At 52.8% G+C, this 19,410-nt stretch overlaps 5 protein-coding genes and 1 non-coding gene across 6 annotated transcripts; 4 read left to right on the forward strand and 2 right to left on the reverse strand.

The window, feature by feature from the left end:
- Window positions 1-132: 132 nt before the first annotated feature.
- On the forward strand, window positions 133-1,773 carry HMPREF1120_06312 (dihydrolipoyllysine-residue succinyltransferase, E2 component; the record flags this gene model as incomplete). Its single annotated transcript, XM_009160513.1, has 5 exons — window positions 133-858; window positions 912-1,304; window positions 1,358-1,540; window positions 1,598-1,675; window positions 1,735-1,773. 5 exons carry the CDS (start codon window positions 133-135, stop codon window positions 1,771-1,773), a joined length of 1,419 nt encoding a protein of 472 aa, XP_009158761.1.
- Window positions 1,774-2,307: 534 nt separating this feature from the next.
- On the forward strand, window positions 2,308-2,423 carry HMPREF1120_09282. Its single transcript, XR_634401.1, has one exon. It is a non-coding gene; the product is annotated as a 5S ribosomal RNA (ribosomal RNA).
- Window positions 2,424-3,231: 808 nt separating this feature from the next.
- HMPREF1120_06313 (N-acetyltransferase) lies at window positions 3,232-6,370 on the reverse strand. Its single transcript, XM_009160514.1, has 2 exons — window positions 5,229-6,370; window positions 3,232-5,143 (listed from the first exon to the last, which is right to left on the reverse strand). The coding sequence occupies exons 1-2, from the start codon at window positions 5,273-5,275 to the stop codon at window positions 3,631-3,633; spliced, it is 1,560 nt and encodes a 519-aa protein (XP_009158762.1). The 5' UTR covers window positions 5,276-6,370; the 3' UTR covers window positions 3,232-3,630.
- A 9-nt stretch (window positions 6,371-6,379) lies between these two features.
- HMPREF1120_06314 (retrograde regulation protein 2) lies at window positions 6,380-9,954 on the reverse strand. The gene is made up of 5 exons (XM_009160515.1): window positions 9,091-9,954; window positions 8,638-9,026; window positions 8,255-8,579; window positions 8,116-8,198; window positions 6,380-8,056 (listed from the first exon to the last, which is right to left on the reverse strand). Exons 1-5 carry the CDS (start codon window positions 9,611-9,613, stop codon window positions 7,835-7,837), a joined length of 1,542 nt encoding a protein of 513 aa, XP_009158763.1. The 5' UTR covers window positions 9,614-9,954; the 3' UTR covers window positions 6,380-7,834.
- A 990-nt stretch (window positions 9,955-10,944) lies between these two features.
- On the forward strand, window positions 10,945-12,632 carry HMPREF1120_06315 (uncharacterized protein; the record flags this gene model as incomplete). Its single annotated transcript, XM_009160516.1, has 2 exons — window positions 10,945-11,083; window positions 11,128-12,632. The coding sequence occupies 2 exons, from the start codon at window positions 10,945-10,947 to the stop codon at window positions 12,630-12,632; spliced, it is 1,644 nt and encodes a 547-aa protein (XP_009158764.1).
- A 958-nt stretch (window positions 12,633-13,590) lies between these two features.
- On the forward strand, window positions 13,591-19,332 carry HMPREF1120_06316 (phospholipase D; the record flags this gene model as incomplete). The annotated part of the gene is made up of 2 exons (XM_009160517.1): window positions 13,591-19,166; window positions 19,263-19,332. 2 exons carry the CDS (start codon window positions 13,591-13,593, stop codon window positions 19,330-19,332), a joined length of 5,646 nt encoding a protein of 1,881 aa, XP_009158765.1.
- Between the last annotated feature and the right edge of the window lie 78 nt (window positions 19,333-19,410).

Consider the following 19,410-nt stretch of genomic DNA (forward strand, 5'->3'; position numbering starts at 1 on the left):
ATCCCCTGTTTCTCTTGTTCCTTGAGTTGGCGGAGTTTCCGCCTCGTATGCAGAGTCAATAAGCTCTTCGCTCGGTAGAGCATCGACCGTCCCTTCGTTGTAGCACCGTGCCGACCTGACCACTGCCGCACCATGGCCGCTCTTCGGCTTCGACGCACCCCAGCGCTGGGTTCTGCCCTTGCAGTTCCCAGATGCAACCGTACTGTCCATGTCCGCGCATTCAGTGCTCTGAGAACAAGCTGTACACCTCGCCAGGCCAGCATCTTCAGTTCCCGCTCCACGAGTTTACCGGCATACGCTACCTTCTCCCACTATCAGCAATTCAGCACGTCACCTGTCCAGTATGCTGAAACGGTTGTCAAAGTCCCTCAGATGGCCGAGTCTATTTCCGAAGGAACTCTGAGTTCATTTACGAAACAAGTGGGAGACTACGTTGAGCAGGATGAGGAAATCGCCTCGATCGAGACGGACAAGATCGATGTGTCAGTCAATGCTCCTGAGGCCGGTACGATAAAGGAGTTTATGGTCAGCGAGGGAGACACTGTTACTGTCGGCCAGGAGATTGCAAAGATCGAGCCTGGTTCCGGCGGCGGCGGCGCCAAAGAAGCAAAGCAAGAGCCCAAAGAACCTGCTTCCAAGGATCAGCCCACCAGCTCCGATCCCGAGCCAAAGAAAGAGGAGAAGAAAGAGGAACCCAAGAAGGAAGAGCCTGCCCCATCACCGCCAAAGAAGGAGGAAAAGCCTGCGCCACCCAAGGAGGAGAAGCCTGCACCGCCAAAGGAAGAAAAGAAGCCTGCCAGCGAGGAACCGAAAGGTGTCTCGTCACCGTTCGGTCCTGGCAGCAGAAACGAGAATAGAGTACGAAATTTCGTCACGATTTTGCCCCTTCCCGATTGCTAATCTTTGAACAGGTGAAAATGAACCGCATGCGTCTGAGAATTGCCGAGCGCCTCAAGCAATCGCAGAACACTGCCGCATCCCTGACGACATTCAACGAGGTTGACATGTCCAACATCATGGAATTCCGCAAGAGATACAAGGATGAGATCTTGAAGAAGACTGGCGTCAAGCTTGGCTTCATGAGCGCATTCTCAAAAGCCGCAGTCCTAGCCATGAAGGAGATCCCGGCTGTCAATGCCTCGATCGAGGGACCAGGTGCTGGCGACACCATCGTGTACCGCGATTACGTTGATATCAGTGTGGCAGTTGCTACGCCCAAAGGTCTCGTCACGCCTGTCGTGCGGAATGCGGAGAGTCTGGACATGGTGGGTATCGAAAGCGCCATTGCCGAGCTGGGCAAGAAGGTATTTGTGATCTCAGATGAGATGCCAATACAACGACTAACCATGTGGAATAGGCCCGAGATGGCAAGCTTACTATCGAAGACATGGCCGGAGGTACCTTCACCATCAGTAACGGTGGTGTCTTTGGCTCCATGATGGGGACTCCAATCATCAACTTGCCCCAAACTGCTGTTCTTGGCCTCCACGCTATCAAGGAACGAGCCGTGGTTGTGGATGGGAAGATTGAGATCAGACCTGTAAGGAAATCGGCATTTCTTTGGTGGTATGTGATGATTGATTAACTCATTTTCCAGATGATGTACCTTGCTCTCACCTACGATCACCGACTGTTGGATGGTAGGGAGGCCGTCACCTTCTTGGTGAAGATTAAGGTAGGCTGGGTTTTCTATCTCTGCTTTTCCCACGTGTACTGTTCTAACAACTACGACAGGAATTCATAGAAGATCCGAGAAAAATGCTGCTGGCTTAATCTCGCTGATGGCTGCATGCGTCTCCTAGGGTGCCGGTGGCATGGGAGTGTCGCTCGTACAAAATACAAAATACAGCAGTCTTCTAATTCCATTGCATTTGATTGGACGATAGCATGCGAGTGCACTGCATTGTCTTGTTCTGCACCTTGGATCAAACAAGTGACCTAATGTTTGATTGATTGATCTCTTGTTATTTCCTCTATGCTCCTGTTCCCTGTGCGGCAGTTGAATGGCTGGTCTGTAACAGGCCCATGCTCGCCGTATCATTTTCCAAACAGAAATGGGAACGAGGAGTGTTTCATTCGAATCCTGAGAAGGACCATTGATACGGCTAGACAGGAAGGATTCGGCGACCGCCCACTGCCTCAATACTTACAGCAACCTGTGCTTCATCATCAGTTCCCGGCCGTCACATTATTGATGTGGAATGTTCTTCTTACATGGCATGATTGCAGTGGTGTATGAACTTCAGTATGAGTGGATATTTAAACTACTACATACTTATTCAGGACCTCCATCTTTCTCCCTCGCAATCGACCATAGGAACAAGAAAACAGAGCTTCCCGTCCGCTCAGCTGCACTTAAACTTGTTGCCGGCCAGTTAGTACTAAAGTGGGTGACCATTTGGGAATCCTGGCTGTTGATTGTTTTTTTGCAATTTTTTGCCCAAGATTTGGTGGTGGGCGACATGGCACTGCAGGTAAGACTGCTACCCTCCGTGCAGCCGTGAACACCTCTGCCGGTGTGCAGTCGAAACGGCGACCCGCATCGCTCCGGATAGTGGCCGCCTGGGGCTCGTCAGGGCTATATTGTACCACCGCCCTCTTGCACCGGATACTGAATGCATACCTTATCTACCTTTTTTTGTGTAGGTAGGGGACTGAATGATGTCGGTATATATCAGTATCGGGCATTGGTACCCCTGGTGTGGTGTTGTCTTTCATGGCCCTGCAGTAGGTAAGTGGTTTATACTGGAAAGGAAGGACTGATGAGCGAGTCTACCTATATACCTACATACCTTGGGTACTGGTGCCGCGAATACCAGTACCTGACTACACGACGGCATTGTTTCAATGTAGGTACCTGGTATATTGTCTACCTGTTTATTCATGTCATGTAGTGGTTGTGGTGTGGTGTTGGTGGTCGTCGTGCTTGTGTTCCCAGACATATTCGAATATAAATAAACAAACAACGTCTACCCCCTTGTCCTGGCACTATCACATTACTACCTACAAATTCCCCAAGCGATATCGTTGGTACCACCATATATCCTATACCTACAAGTACACGCATGCGATCATATTGACTTTATACGATCAATCAATCAAGCAGGTGAAAAATTAGGTAGGCACCTGCATTGATATGGCTCATCGGCGTGTCTCACACTCACACCAAAATACTCAGTGAGAACAGGACGACGACCATCGAAACAGCAGACACAGAGTGAGTGTTATAGAGTCATGGCAAGCAAGAGTATGACTTACGCATGCGAACAAGGTGATTTTGCCAGATATACTGTAATATAAGTAATACTTTACTACACAGCGAGCCAAAAAAAATGCAAACAGTCTCTGGCATACAAACATCGATTGGGTACTTCTGTCTTCTGTGCATTGTCCAGTCCAGAATAGTACCAGGAATAGACAGTAGTGCTGTAGTATCCTAGTTACAGTCTTTTTTTCGCCATGGCGTCAATTTCATGTCCATCCCAAGGCATCACTTCAGCAGTACAAATCGCGTGTGCCTTGTTGAAACCTGCCAATTGAATTCTGTGCACCAGCCCGATTCATACGAGCCGCGAAGTTGTTTCTCCGATTTGTGCCGCGTCATCATCGAGCACAGGGAAGCAACATCACTCAATCTTCCCGATAAACCAGCCATCCATCATCCGCTTCAAACCATGATCTGGCCAAAGCCGCTCCGCTCTCCGTCGGCTGACTGAATGCCACCTGCGTCGGCTCAATCTCCATCCCATAAATGAATTGACTTACGACACAATCCAACAGGTTGCGCGCGATGCCCTTTTTGCGGAACGCCCTGCTTGTCCAGATGCGGCTCACACCCACGACGGCCGGGTAAGTTTCCTCAGAAATAGCAATGCTGGACGAGGGCAAAGATCCTGTCGGACTGGCGATCGGAGTGGGAATCTGCGCGCTTTTCGGCGCGAGCTCGGTCGAGGAACTCTGGGCATTCGATTCGGTAGGAGCCGGTGTGACAGGACGGGCTGGTTCCAAATGATCCTTGAGGGCGATTGTTTCGCTCGTCGACGTCTCGCAGGGAAGAACGCGATGCGCCTTGGAGATGCGCTCGGCGAGACAGATGCCCACGCACTTCTCGTCAATGATGTGCAAGAAGGCCTTGTATCGATCACACTTGCGCGTGTGCAAATCCCCTTCTTTCTCGTCTTCCAGAATTCGTTGGCTCCACAGCCCTTCCTCTTTGATGTCGACGCTGCCAAGCTCTTTGTTGACTATGCCCAGGACCTTTTGCACTGCTCGTCGCCCGGGGAGCGCGATCTTGCGGTCAACCACGACAACGCTTCCAGGGATATGCGGCACTTGGTAGCACCATCTCATCGCCGACTTGATGAATGGCTTGCCCATTTCGATACCCGAATTGTGCCGGTTGTGATACATGTTATGTAGCTGCGCATCCTCATATATGGATGGATTGTATGACATCTGGCACACCGCGCATGTGGTGGGGGCCAGCGACTGACCGAAATCGAGTATGGTTTGTGTAAGATTTTGCTTGGGCTTGGCTGCGGTCGGCTTCGAGGCCTGTTGGGGTTGTCGCGGTGTTTGATCGCGATCCTCGGTGTCAGGCGCGATTTTGATCGTCGACTTCTCTGCCGGAGCGCGCGCGCTCGTGTTCTGCATCTCGGAGAGAGGTTCGAGGTCGAGACGCGTGTCTGCCGGGGTATCCGGATCGGCCGCGGGCGTGACGCGTTTTCTCTTTGCAGGTCTCTGTTCTTTCTTCTCCGCCTTGTCTTTGCTGAGAACAGAAAATTCTGGCTTCCTCGGCTTCTTTTTGGCAGGCGTAAGCTGTAGGTCTGGTCGTGGTGGAGGCGAAGAAGGGGGAGTGAGCGTGCTTGAGGATACATCGTCCTCCTGTGACTCTGCAGCAGAAAAGATGGTGCTGTTTCGACGTGAAGGTGAAGACGACAACGCCGCCACACTTGTTTCACGAATAGCGCGTTCAAGACTGTCTTCCATGTCCACCTCATTCAGCGTATTCTCATTGAGGCCTGAAGCGGAAGCGACCGGCGCGTTCCATGGCTCATTGAGACGCTGTCTTTTCGGAGGGCGATAGTCTTCGCCGTCCCACGCGCGTCGAACATTGCGCCTGTAGGTACGCATGAAGAGACCCCTGACACGATGAGAACGTTAGTCAAGTCATTTGCAGGGGTGGTTGGAGATGGCTGCAGCAAATGGAGCAAGGACTGGTTACATACCCTTTGTAGCTGTTTGTCACGGTGTAGGGATACACAACAGATTGCATTGTTGTCGCGTGGTAAAGTCAAATAACGAGAGGGTATGTTTGTGATAGATGACGGTCCTCTAGTAATAAAAGAGAGGAACGTCGAAAGTTATGGAGCGTGTAGTTGTTTGGAAGAGGGTGGAACGCGTCGTGCGTGGATATGCGTTGAGTTTAGTTTGAGAGGGACGGGAACTTTTTGGCTTAGCGGGTGACGGCGAGGTCTCGGGCTGACGATGCGAGCCGGGGGGTTGGCTTGAGAGCAGGGGAGGGTGGTTGTTATGGCCGCAGTAATAATAATAATCGGGACGTTGAATGACGAAAGCTTGGGCCTGGAGGTCGCCTGGAGGTCGGCAATAATGGCGAGTTTAGGGGGTGAGCTTGGGGAGGCAAACGCCTAATAAGACGCCTGCTGAACAGTGCACACGGGGTCCCGGGAACTCGCAGTAATAGCTCAGGCAGCACCGGGGAGCAGATAAAGTGCAAGCTGAGCCGAGGGGCGCAGCCAAGCACTGCAGTTGTGCAGACGCAGCACTAAATTGAGTGGTTGATGCCTCGCTGGAACAGGCACTGGGAGCGTCACCCGCTGCCTCAACTTCGGCTCCGCGTCCGCTTTTGTGCTTCAAGATTCCCTGCTCGCCTGTCTCTTCCCAGAGCCGGCGTCAGGCTTTAAACTGCTTCGGTAGGTCCAGGTTGACCAGTGCTGGTGCCGGAGGCGTCAACAATCTGAAGGGACGTTGAAACCTGGGGTTGCTGAAACACAGTTCTTCTGCACTGATATTGAAGTATTGGGCAGTAATAATATGCTCAATGAATCTCGACTCTCAAAGCTGATGATGAAAGAGGGATGACGATATGTTTCTTGTTCGTTCAATCCCCGGCGCCGGAATGAGAACAAAGACCTTATTGTAGTGGATCGGGTGACGGTATCCTGATCGATCGTCCGGACAATCGACAGGAGATGGCCCAAACCGGATTGACTGGATCAACGGCACACTGGATAGATGTGTTGTCGTGAGAGAGAGGCACGGTGGTGTTGGCACAATAACGGCTGTCCACGAGCCCCTGCCAGTGTTTCTGGGGGATTCTCTACAAGTCATCAACTACCAGGCACCTGTATACTACAATTGAGGTATAGCAGCGATCTTTTGGGTGGGCATGGATGCCGTTGGAAGTCCCACTGTACATTGTAGGAGTGGTTAGTTAGGGGGTCTCGCCCTCCTGGGCCCCCTTTCTGGGGGCAACTTTTGCCTGGCAAGCTGAAGCACGCGTCGTTTGTGGCATGCTTTGTCCTTCAACTGTGCCCACAAACCCGGTCCAGGTTGCCTTCCTCTCCGACACGCAATGCCTCGTGTTGGCTGTTGGCGTTGCTCGCTCCGTTCAATCTTCGATCTTACCCAGGGGCCTAGGCCCCTGCGATGGAATGTGCCCAATCTCTGCCTCGCAGACGCCCGAAAGTGCCGCACAGCCAGTACCAGAGGTGCCAGTCTAGCTTAGGCGCCCGAGAGCAGACGCATTTGATTTGCAGGCAGTGCGAATCACGGGAGACAGTGTGATCTGTTGTCGCAGGATTTGTTCCCGGCCCCCTATTTGATCACGGCGACCAAGAAGCAGAGCTCGCCACCCTATGGTTTCCTGCTCCATCCTCGATCTTCTACGGCCAACTGGGATTCAAGATCATTCCTGCCAACCAATCTCTTCTTCTCTAAGCGGTGATAATCCGACCGATCCTGCTCGCGGACACCTCCACCAATGATTCCTCAATGAAGCGAGCCCGTGCTGGGAACTGCTCGCAGTCGTGTACATCCCTGAGAACAAGTTGATTGAATAGACCGTGAGATGGCTGGGGCCAAAACATCGCTGAACGAATGCATCCACACCGATCAAGCTGAAAGGGTAATGGCATTAGAAAAGTTGCCCGATTCTTCGCCTCTGCCAGGTTCACCTATTGAGACGGGCTCCAAAGTCTGCTACGAGAGCCTCAGGCAGTCCGAGCAGGGTATTCATGCTCGAGGCTGATTTCAACGTGAAGTTATGGGTGACCACTACGAAGGAAGGCAGTCCAGGCACCAATACATGACCCAAAATGCATCATACACAAAATCCCTCTGCTGACTGAGCACACCTTGGCTTCTGAAGCGGCCAATAGTGAGTCAAAGAGTGTCGTGGGCTCACTGGTAATGTGATGACATGTCACTCAGGCAGAGGTGAGGCGTCGACATGGTGCCCATCATTGGCCAGTGGCAGCCGTGCCTTCGAGCAGAGCATTCGTGTTGGACAGGACAATGACAAAGACAAATGAACGCAAACAAAGCTCATCTGACCCTTGATTGACTGCCTCGGTGCCACAGGTTATCACAGGAGATGGCAGCGTCCAACAGGGTCCCTTTGTCAACCCTCGGTCTTTGAGATGTGATGAACAGCATCCATGTGTGTGGCGATGCCTGGGCAAGGCGTCGTTCTAACGGATCCGTCTTGGTATCTGTCCGTGAACCCAAGGCTGATTCTTTCTCATTCACCCCATCGAGATACAGGATCTGTTGCAATCGTCCCAACTGGAAGCAGGGCATTCCCGCTCAGTCATCAGTGGGTAAAGACGAATCGTGGATTTTCGTCACCCATTTCCGCAATCTCTTCCTCCGATTTCCCTGCTATGTTTGATTCCTCCCCACCAGTGCGGCGATGCTTGTTGCGAGTAACAAAATAAATTGACATAATTGTATATATCACTGCTGCCATTGCAACCATGGCTAACGAAACTGCATGACCGCGTATGTACCGAGGCGCATCGCTCGTCGGGTAGAGCTGGGCAAAAACATTAGCGGACTCCTCCAAGGGTGTTCTTCAAGGCGGCTTGATCTTACAAACGGTGCCGAGATTCCAGCAGCGTTGCCGACGGTCAATTGGAGCCCTGACGCTGTGGTACGCTTACCATAACGAGGTAGATCTTCGACAGCTTCAGCTCATTGTCTCCCAGACGATAAAAATACAGGTGATACTCACTCGACGGCAACCATGCCAACGGAATACCAACAGCCACGTACAAGCCCATGGCGACTAAGCAGCAAGCGAAATATCGCACACCCTGACTGACCGGCGTCATGAGGATGATATACCCAATGATGCTGACAATGGAAAAGGACACTGCGGCTAGCGCACGTTGCTGGAGTCTGTCAGAGAGACGGGCTACGAGAATGTACGTGATGGCGCCGATGGCATAGCATGGGACAGTAAGTGCTTGTGTTTCCGCTGTTGACCATTTACCCAGCCCCTTGATGATGGTGGGAAGAAAGGTAGAGTAGCCGTAGAGCATGGTATCGACGCCAAACTGATCGTGGTCAGCCCGGGTATAGATGGTCTGACCGACAATGGGACAATTAACTCACTTGGGCAACAGCGAACATCCACACCTTCCAGTCCTTGAAGGCCCTGAAGACGTCGTCTTTGTGCAACAAGTCGGCCGACGACGTGTGGCCTATCTGGCGACGTTTTCGGATCACCATCAACTCCCTTTCTTCTTGGTTGAGGTAGTATGCCGTCTCGGGAGCGTCGGCGAGCCAAAAGTAGATTGCGATCCCCAGGACGAAACTGGGCAAGCCCTCAATGATCATGATCCATCGCCATCCTCTCTGTCCATCCAGGCCGTCCATAAAACCGATGCCATAGGCGAGGAGGCCGCCAACACTTCCGGCCAATGCTGCTGACACGAAAAGATAACCTATTCGAAGAGCGAGCTCCCTTTTGGTATAGAAGAACGTGAGGTATATCGTCATGCCTTGACAATGTATTAGAGGTACGGATCAGACGAGCCTAAAAGAAGAGCCAAAGAAGCCACATACCTGGAAAGAGGCCTGCTTCAACGGCACCAAGAAGGAGGCGGCACACAATCAGTCCTCCATAACTCTGCACCAGGCCGGTCAACGTCGCTATGATGCCCCAGCTGGTTGTGATGAAAGCAATGAACCGCGAAGGCCGTAATTTCTTGAGCACAAGGTTGCTGGGCGTCTCGGCAAGCACATATGTTACGAACAACAAGCTCACAGCGGTCTGATACTGGGAGCCATGAAGACCCAAATCCTCCTCCATCCCATACAGCCTTGCATTGCCCACGTTGACTCGATCGAGAAACGAGAACAAATACAATAACATAGTCGGAGGGATGATGTATAGGTCAAGCTTGCGAATGAGGCGGGCTTCAGCAGCATGGTCAATCTCGGGCAGCCTCTCAATATCCTTCTGCGAGGCCGGTATAATGTCGATTGCCGATGACGCTTCCCGATGTGCCTCGCCGCGCTTTTCGTTGCTGTCGTCGATCGACACATCCATGCGTTGAGCAGGACTGGAGTCAAAGCTGGAGGCCATGGCGCACGCCCTAGAATATCAGTTTGCAGTGCCGTCAAAAGACGACCAGCAACTTGAAGCACACTTTAGTGTTTGTTTTGCGAACTTGAACCGAAACAGACGCGAGGGGTGCCACGCAGATGTCAATTTGGGCGGTTGATGTCATTCCACGCTTCGAACTTTAATTTTTATCGGCATTTCGGACTCGATGCATAGTTGCCGCCAGGTCGATAAATACATATAGCCGCTTTATCAGCCGACAGGTGCCGGGGTGAGAAGAGATTTATCGAAAGAAATATCCTTATCTCTCGCTCTTTGGCCAGGCAAATACATCATGCACACCAGGTAGTAGTAAGTGGGGAGGGAGGTGCTCGCATCGGACACGAAATACCACAGGCGGCAGCATCATCCAGATGACGCTGGCCCAGGGATGTGGCTGCGTCAACACGAAGTGTGTTTGGTGGATTTTCGGGATGATAGCACGGTACGTAGGGCATTGATCGACAACGTCCGTGGAGAGGCCCCGGGTCATAGTTACCACTACAGAACTGCTACCAGTGCCAGTACTGGCAGTAACGACGTTCTGCAGGATAACGGTGGGCGATGCACGCGATCACCCGTGGAGATAAGATGAGACTACCTGTATCTATCTACCTGCCAGTGGTAGTAGTTGTCGTCCCTGCTGTATCTGATACTGTATCTAACCTGACCTTGGGGACCTGGGTAGGTAAGGTACTAGTAGGATACTGATGCCTCCATGAAAACGGTGCACAACGCCCTTTACATGGACCTTATGGTTACCTACATTGCATGGCGGATCTCCGACATAAACACAGGTACTTGGGTAGCAGGAGCCTACTCGGTATATGCGTGCGCCAACGGTGGTCCACAATATTGCACCTCCAGTTGCTTTTATTTAGTCGAGATCGAGTGCTATTATAGGAACATCGGCCTAAGTTGTAGGAAGGACAGTGGTACTTCCAACCCATCGCTGCAGGACCATGGCAGGCTGCAGGCTGCGCCTCTATCACCGCATCAGCACTACTTCCGTAGTACTCCACGACCGTTCCGGACTTGACAACAAACAGCCCTCCAGGCTCAGACACTCCGACTTCTAACCACGTCCCTCCCTCTTCACTGATCGCTTTGTACTTGACGACTCTGGCCCAGCCATGGTAGTAACGCAGCCCTAACCAGTCATGCTGATTGTTAAATTGCTCATGTGAGGTTGCGGGTGCATATACTTCGTTTCTCTCTAATCCAACAACTCGTCCTGTCGACACTGGGTAAATTTTGACGCATCCAACGACTGCTGCGCTTCACGCAGTTCACCTTGAGCTCAGATTTGACACATGAGTGCGCCCGTCGAAGCCCGGTCGATCTCCTCCTTGAGCGCCCTCTTTGCAAACCCTCCACGATACCCGCGCAATCCCACACATCAAACCCATGAACCCCTCGTCCTCTACATCGTTCGGGTTCCCGGCAGCAAAGGTGAGATAGTTGCCTAAGAGATGGACATACGTTAAGCCTGGTAGATGTGTTCCTCACACCGCTTAAGCCGCCTACCAAGGCCTCCATAAGCATCGAGGCCGTTCAGTCAAGTCTGTACTTCCTTCATGTGGAGCGGCCGGAGGATGAAGAGTTGCGAAAGTCTTTGGAGGCCACCAAGGCTGCTGAATGTCGCAATAAAGAGAACGTTCCTATTCAGAGGAAGCCTCTCCCTCCCACACCCTATGTAAACCATCCTGCCTCGCAACGGCCTCCCACTCCTCCAAAGAGTTACCCACACTACCAGCCCGCATTGTCGGGGACTCAAACGTCCACGCAAGCCGACCGGTATGCTGCCAGACGCACTCACTTGAGACTGAAAACATCAGAGGCAACCAGTCACTCCGGAATCACTCGCAAGCCTGTCAGTGCCCGACTAATGCGGTCGCCTGCTCAGCCGTCTCCTGGCACAACTCCGGAGGAGGGTGGCAACGCCTTAACCCCTGCTGGTGATGCGCAGATGAAGTTCAAATTGGCCAGGAAGCCAGTCCAGTCGACGTCTCCAGCTGATGCCTATGAGCCGAACCGCGCAAGCGCGGATAATGCTTCCTTGCGCGCGAGCCCTGTGGGACAATCCAGAGGATCAGATCCTGGTTTCACCAGTGCTGAAGCGGGTAGATCCTCTCGCTTGTTGCGTATCACTCTTATCCGGAGGGACCCCACGTCTGGCAGTCAATGGAACGTGGGAAGCATAATCTATCCTGGGCCGGAGCCGCAAGGTAATCCTCTCAGAGAGTTCGAAATTGAACTTACTTCTCCAGGATATGTCAAGTTCGCCCAACTGGAAGGAGATTCGGGGCATCTATTAAAAAGAAGAGTTGCTTATATGCTTATTGCTAACAATGAAGGTTCGCCCCTGACCAGGCAAAGGAGCAACTCTTCGGATTTCTTCCACCATACCCATTCTTCCTCCAACAAGAAACCGCGCCATGCCTTCTCCTTCGTGTCACCGTGGCAGGGCGTGTGTGCATTCAGCAATGGTGTAGACGGCAAAAGTATTCGATGTCGACACACGCTGCCGCCTGCGAACCCGTCAGTACCGACGATGGCAGTTGACGTCGCAGAGCTCCGCTTCAATCTGCCCTGGTCTTTTATGCGACTCAAAGATCCCCACAAGCAGGAAAACAATAATTCAGAGAGCATACACCCGCCGCGGTCGTCAATGGCGTCCAATCGAGAACAATGGAGACGGAGTTTGCAGACCCTGACTCATAAAGCTCGCATGCAATTGTCGCATGTCGAGAGCAGCGACCACACCCCGCGTCTCACCCATTCCAGAAAAGATTCTTCCCAGTCCGATCAGTCGGTTGAGGAAGATCGGCTGAACCTCGATCTCGGACGGGAGAGAGCTGGAGGTGGATTCAAAGGAAAGAGTGCAAAACTGGGCAAGTTAATCATTGGTGATGAAGGCTTGAAAATGTGTGATTTGGTTGTGGCAGCGAGCATGGGGGTATGGTGGCAGCATTATGCTGGGGACTTGTCGCATGACTGACAAGCAACCGTCATGAGCAGACGGTAACTGTACCCATTGACCCAAGCACACGCATTGCAAGCGGAATATATAAATGTTTTATGCACATCTGGAGCACCTTCTCTGAAGAACGCCGGTGTGGTTGTATAAGCGCTTTCGCCAAGTTTCAGTCGAGAATATCGAACTGTTGCACACACTGTACAGGTCTGGGATCTCACAGCCTTGCGCCCGGCCAGACCAGGACACGCGTTGGGCAAGGCAAATTAAGTCGTGCCCACCTCCCTTAAGGTTAGGAAACTAGGCGTAAAAAGGTTACTTCTGGGGCTCCTTAAGCCAGTTTCCGGGCGACGTGGGGGCTTTAGGGGCACAGGTCCTCGCCAGGACGACGCTCCATGTGCTGCCAGCAGGCTGTGTGGCATGGCGCACCGCAATCACCATGTCCCGCTAAATACAGTTGTCAGTGGTCATTCGTGCCCACTGTACAAACCACAATTAGAGTACACCATTGTAGTCGGCCGCAGTCTCCACCGCGATTATCGGCGTAACTTGAGGGTGGACCGGACTTGTTGGACAACTCCCTTCACCTGCGACTCCTTCAAGTTTGAGGCCAGAAAGCAGCATATCTTTCAAGCCTGGTCTTCGAGACGTGCATATCCCTCCGAATCCTTAGCAGCGAGACCCTGACGGTTATCATCCAAGATCAGACGACAAGAATACTCCGGACACCTTTCCGACCCCCCAAAATCACCGCCAACGACACTGTTTACAGCTTTCCCATTCAATACGAGGACCCCCTACGTGAGCACACCCAGCCTTGCCTACCTATATCTGCACGAACTTTGAGACAAGGAGAATCCAGTGCAGGGGAAGGAAAATACACATTATGCTCGTCCGTGTCTAAGGACTGTTCGCGGCAGGCACGGCTGCGGCCACCGTGATCGAACCGGCTTTCCACCGTCAGGCCTAGAAAGTTGGCATCATGGCCGAAACTGCTGATATGAACCGGAACACACCCGATTTCCGTTCAGGCGGCAGTGCAGGATATCTCAAGACCATACATGACGAAGTCACCATACCCAGTCCTGCGGTGAATGGCAGTCCAGGGCCAGCGGTGGAGACAAATGAACGATCAGTTGAGACTTTGGCATCTGGACCAACACCACCGAGTGTAACGCCCCGAGAACGTTCGCCAGACAGGTTGGATTCCTTGTCGACGGCATCCAAGACGGCCGGAGTGTTAAAGAGAGCCCTTCCATCTTCCAGCCAACTTGCCGCGGCAAGGTCGAATGACCTACCTACTTGGACTACAGAGCTTCCCGAGTCGGACAGTGTTGTGAATGGCAACGGAACTCCCACGGTGGGAAGGAAGAGTGTGCAGTTCTCGCGGGACACGCAAGAGATCGACGCCCACATAGGCGGCCAGGATACACCGCCAGGTGGCAGAGATGAAGGCTCAGAGCAGGACAAGCCTCAGTCATTATATGCTAGGCTCCGAGCTCTTGCATTACCCCAAGGTTTCTCACACGCTCGCTCTCCCAGTGTTTTGTCGTTAGGTGCACGCTCAACAGATGGCAAGGAGTTGGATGGCTTCTTATCAAGCCAGTCAGGCCGCAATGAATCCGGACTTGCCGCGACTATGGAAGAAGATAGCGGTGCCGAAGCTGATGCGGATGCCGAAGAGAGTGCCACGGAAACTGGGGCCTCACAACGAAGGTCTCGCAGACATCGACGGAGATTCCGTCATCTCGATAATGTCGAGACGGCACCGTCGTCACCACACAGTCCGATGCGGGCGGGCTCTTCAAGCATGCCGCAGAGTTCAGAACCAGACAGACCTCGTCTGCTGGCTCGGAGAGCTACTGACACAGATATGGCCCACGGAGGACTGTCCGAGGACGAAGGGCGCAAACACTTGGCCGGTGCTGGTGGCTGGACGCCCCGTCATCCGCTCCGTGGCCTCAGTTATGGAGGCCAAAAGAAGGCTGGCGATACTACGCCCGAAGGTCAACGACGCCCTTTGACGCTTTTAGGCTTCTCCAACATGAACTCCTCCCGTGATGCCGGCTCGAGCGAGGTGCGAACCCCGAAGACTCCCTCCCGCCGGAAGCTGATGGCAGAGCGCGGGTCAACGCTAAGTGCAGCCAGGTGGAGGCAAATCAAAAATAGCTTCCGCATGCTGGGTCAAAGCAAAAAGAAAGAGCGGACGCCGGATCACGAAAAGTCGGCAGAGCTATTGGCTGAACTGTCTGCCGCAACGCCCGCAGCACTAATCCTTGCGAGCATGTTCCAGCGCGACGAGCACGATCATCGAAGGATCCCAGTTCTGCTAGAGCAGTTGAAGTTGCAGATTACTGACAGCGAGGTCGACAAGTCCAAAGATCCAGACTCGACACAATCTGATCCCCATCTGGTCTTCCGCATTGAGCTTGAATATGGAAATGGAATCAATCGGATGAACTGGGTTGTGAAGAGATCTCTGCGCGATTTTGTCAACCTCCACCTCAAGTACAAGCTTCAGTACAGTTCAGAGAAGCTCCTTGGCCGTGGCGATTCGAGCAAACAGATGCCCAAGTTTCCCAAAAGTGCGTTCCCATATTTGAAATCATTCCGTGGGTTCGATGAGGAGGAGGAAGATGAAGAAGACGAACCGGTTAATGACAATGATGCTGGCGCTGCGACGGATACCGAAAGACCTATTGAGAAAATCCAGCACCGTTCCTCATTCACACCAGGTCGACGAAAGTCAAGTGTGGCTGGCTTACCTGACGGTGGAACTCCTGGGGGAGCTGCACGGAGAGATGCTCGTTTCGCTGAGCGACAGCGGAAAAAGTTGGAAGCTTACCTTCAGAAGATGCTCAAATTCTTGCTTTTTCGTCCCGAGAGTAATCGAGTCTGCAAGTTTCTTGAAGTCTCAGCTTTGGGTATGCGTCTTGCGGCGGAGGGCAGCTATCATGGTAAAGAAGGCTTCCTTCTTATAAGATCCGCCAAGGGGTTGGACTTTAGAAAGGCGATGACTCCGCGTCACTTCATGCATCAGCATGCGCCAAAGTGGTTTCTTGTGAGGCATAGCTACGTCGTCTGCGTGGACTCCCCAGAGGAGATGCACATATACGACGTATTGCTCTTCGATTCCGACTTCGACATCCAATACACGAAACACCGCCAGGGGGAGCAAAGGGGCGCTAAAGAGTTGGCAGAGGCCGCCCGGGAATCGGCCAAACATCCCCAACATCATCGTCTCAAGCTGGCCAACTCGGAGAGAAGACTCAAGCTCCTGGCCAGGAACGAGCGGCAGTTGCATCAGTTCGAGGAATCTATCCGCACAATGATGCAAATCTCGCCGTGGGTCAAGAAGAACAGGTTTGACAGCTTTGCGCCAGTCAGACCGAACTGCTTTGCCCAGTGGCTTGTGGACGGACGCGATCACATGTGGGTGCTGTCGCGTGCATTGGAACAGGCCAAGGACGTCATCTACATTCACGACTGGTGGTTGAGTCCGGAGCTGTACATGAGACGCCCTCCGGCGATCAGTCAAAAATGGCGATTGGATCGCCTGCTCAAACGGAAGGCAGAGGAGGGCGTCAAGATCTTTGTTATCGTATATCGTAACATCGAATCGGCAATTCCCATCGACTCACAATATACCAAGTTCTCCTTGCTTGATCTGCACCCGAACGTTTTTGTCCAGAGATCGCCCAATCAGTTCAGACAGAACACATTCTTCTGGGCACATCACGAAAAGCTGTGCATTGTCGACCACACTCTGGCGTTTGTGGGTGGAATAGACCTGTGCTTTGGCAGATGGGACACCCCACAGCATACACTCGTCGACGACAAACCTACCGGGTTTGAGACAGGTGATTTGCCCAAGGATGCCGACCATTGCCAGTTGTGGCCTGGCAAAGACTACTCCAATCCCCGAGTACAGGACTTTTACGCCCTCAACAGACCTTATGAAGAAATGTACGATCGGAAAAAGGTACCCCGGATGCCGTGGCATGACATTTCGATGCAGGTTGTTGGTCAGCCAGCTCGCGACTTGACCCGACATTTTGTCCAGAGGTGGAACTACATCCTGCGACAGCGGAAACCCACGCGTCCGACGCCTTTTCTGCTGCCTCCTCCTGATTTCAACCCGGCTGACCTCGAGGCTTTGGGACTTGATGGGACCTGCGAAGTACAGATACTTCGTTCTGCCGGGCCGTGGTCGATCGGGACCCCGGAGAAAACGGAGCACAGCATCATGAATGCGTACGTCAAGCTGATTGAAGAATCCGAGCATTTTGTCTACATTGAGAATCAATTCTTCATCTCGAGCTGTGAGACGGAGGGTGCCACGGTCCACAATAAGATCAACGATGCCATTGTCGAACGGATCACGCGAGCAGCCAAGAATGACGAAGCTTGGAGAGCCGTTATACTTATTCCCCTGATCCCAGGGTTTCAAAACACAGTGGAGCAGGAAGGTGGGACGAGTGTGCGGTTGATTATGCAGTATCAATACCGCAGCATCTGCCGAGGAGAATCGTCCATTTTTGGACGGTTGAAGTCCGTTGGTATAGAACCGGAGGACTACATCCAGTTCTACAGCTTACGCCAATGGGGCAGGATTGGGCCGACCAATACCTTGGTTACAGAGCAGTTGTACATTCATGCTAAATGCATGGTCGTGGATGACAGGGTTGCTATCATTGGTTCTGCCAACATAAATGAACGTTCCATGTTGGGAAACCGTGATTCTGAATGCGCAGCGGTCGTTCGAGACACTGACATGGTTTGGTCAAGAATGAACGGCAAGCCTTACCAGGTGGGCCGCTTCCCTCATACGCTGCGGATGCGGTTGATGAGGGAACATCTTGGTCTTGATGTCGACCAGATCATGGAGGATGCTCACGTTATGGAGGCGGAACGGAATCGGTCGGAGAGAGCAGGGAAATCCCCACAACCCAGATCATCAGATGAGGCTTCAGATGAAAATGACGATGAGTGGGATGCACCTGATGATCGCACGCGGGATATACGGGAAGATTTACTACGCCGCGCCGAGGACCTGAAGAGCTTCAACCACGATGTTGACTGGGAACAGGCAGACAATCCCAACCTCAAGAGCGGTCGAAAGTTGACCGAGGATGCCCGTGTCACCGGCAACACCCAGCACAAGCATGATGTCGAAGGGCAAGGGTTTGACAAGATGGCAGACATAGAAGCCGCCGGTCTGGGCAACGGCAGAGACACCGTCCTTGTAAGAGGAAACAAAGAGGTATTGATTTCCGATGTCGATCCGGAAGGTCATGCCACCTTGCAACATCCCAGGAAACGCGGCGAAGAAAAGCGTCTGCCTTCGTACGTGGTCAGTTTGGAGGCACCGAATCCCCCGTTGCCTCCTCGGCCGAACATGGAGCGGATGAACACTGAGCAACTCGGTCTACCACTTGTATCCCAACTTCCTGCTCTTCCACAACTGGATGACTCGGATATAGGTGGCCCGCCACTTACGAAGACGCCCTCAAAGGAGTCTACTCGGGGTCGTCACCCTCTGATGAGCGAGCTGAAGAGACCCCTGGTTGATCAGGATTGTATGACAGACCCTATTCACGACGCTTTTCTTTATGATACTTGGCACGCGGTCGCCGAGAATAATACCAAGATCTACCGGTCTGTCTTTCGTTGTATGCCAGACAACCAGGTTCGAAACTGGGATGATTATCACCAGTACGTCGCGTATGAGCAGCGATTCGACCAACTCCAAGGCAATGATACTTCTATTGAAGAGAAGGTGGCTCAACCGACACGATCAGAGGCAGCCGCGGCAAAAAGTGGTCCTCCAGGAGCCGGAACCCATGCCCCGGTAGCACAACTGACGGCTCTGACTTCTGTGCCTGCCGATATTCAAAAAGGTACGGGCGATGCCAAGGACATGGTGAAAGACATGTTTGGCGCCAAGTCAAAGGAGGGACAAGCCGATTCCGAAAAGGCCAAGCTTCGTGCCTGGGCAGCACAGGCGAACCAGGAACAGGCGGAAAGACAGCGCAAGCCGTCACTTCATCGCCAGGAGAGTCTGACGGAAGAAAAGGCCGGCATTTTGGCCGCAGAAGTAGATGATTACAATGCTGGACTCCAGAGTGTGCCCGAGGGGGAAGTCATGGACGAGAAAGAAGGTGGCGGTGCTGATGTTGACCACACCAACGACGAAGATGCGGGCGAGATTGGAACAGAGCTGACAACCAGCACACCGAGCACGGCCACTGCTGTGGAGAAAGAGAAACTCGCCCCTCCATTTGTGGGAGGCGCATCGCCGAATGTTGGAGCCAGCAATGCCACGACTCCCTTTGTGGGATACTCGGATGCCATCAACCAGAATTCCGCCGCGGCTACGGCGGCCGCAGCCGCCCAGGGAGCTGGAACAACCACGGGGACTGCGCGCCGACGCCGAAGAGCTACCACTAGATCTGGTAGAAGGGATTTCAGCGCCAGCGACGACATCCTCAGTGTGGACGAGGCGGAAGAGCTGTTGAACTGTATACAAGGACATCTTGTGGTTTGGCCCTATGATTGGTGAGTTTTGCCTTTGTCTCTCTTTTTGCCGTCCCAGTACTCCAAAAGTGAAAAACATGTGCTGACGTTGGGCTGTGTCTTTGTGTTGCTGTGTAGGCTTGAAAAGGTCGAGGCTGGAAGTAATTGGTTATTCCCGTTCGACCAGATCAGCCCGATTGAGATTTAGTAAGTCCCGCCCTGTCCACCTCCCCTACGTCTCTCCCTTTGAGCATGTCTCGATGGTGCTTTCTTTCCGCCCTCGCCA

This window comes from Exophiala dermatitidis (assembly GCF_000230625.1).
Source record: "Exophiala dermatitidis NIH/UT8656 unplaced genomic scaffold supercont1.5, whole genome shotgun sequence".
In the NCBI taxonomy this organism is placed as follows: domain Eukaryota; kingdom Fungi; phylum Ascomycota; class Eurotiomycetes; order Chaetothyriales; family Herpotrichiellaceae; genus Exophiala; species Exophiala dermatitidis.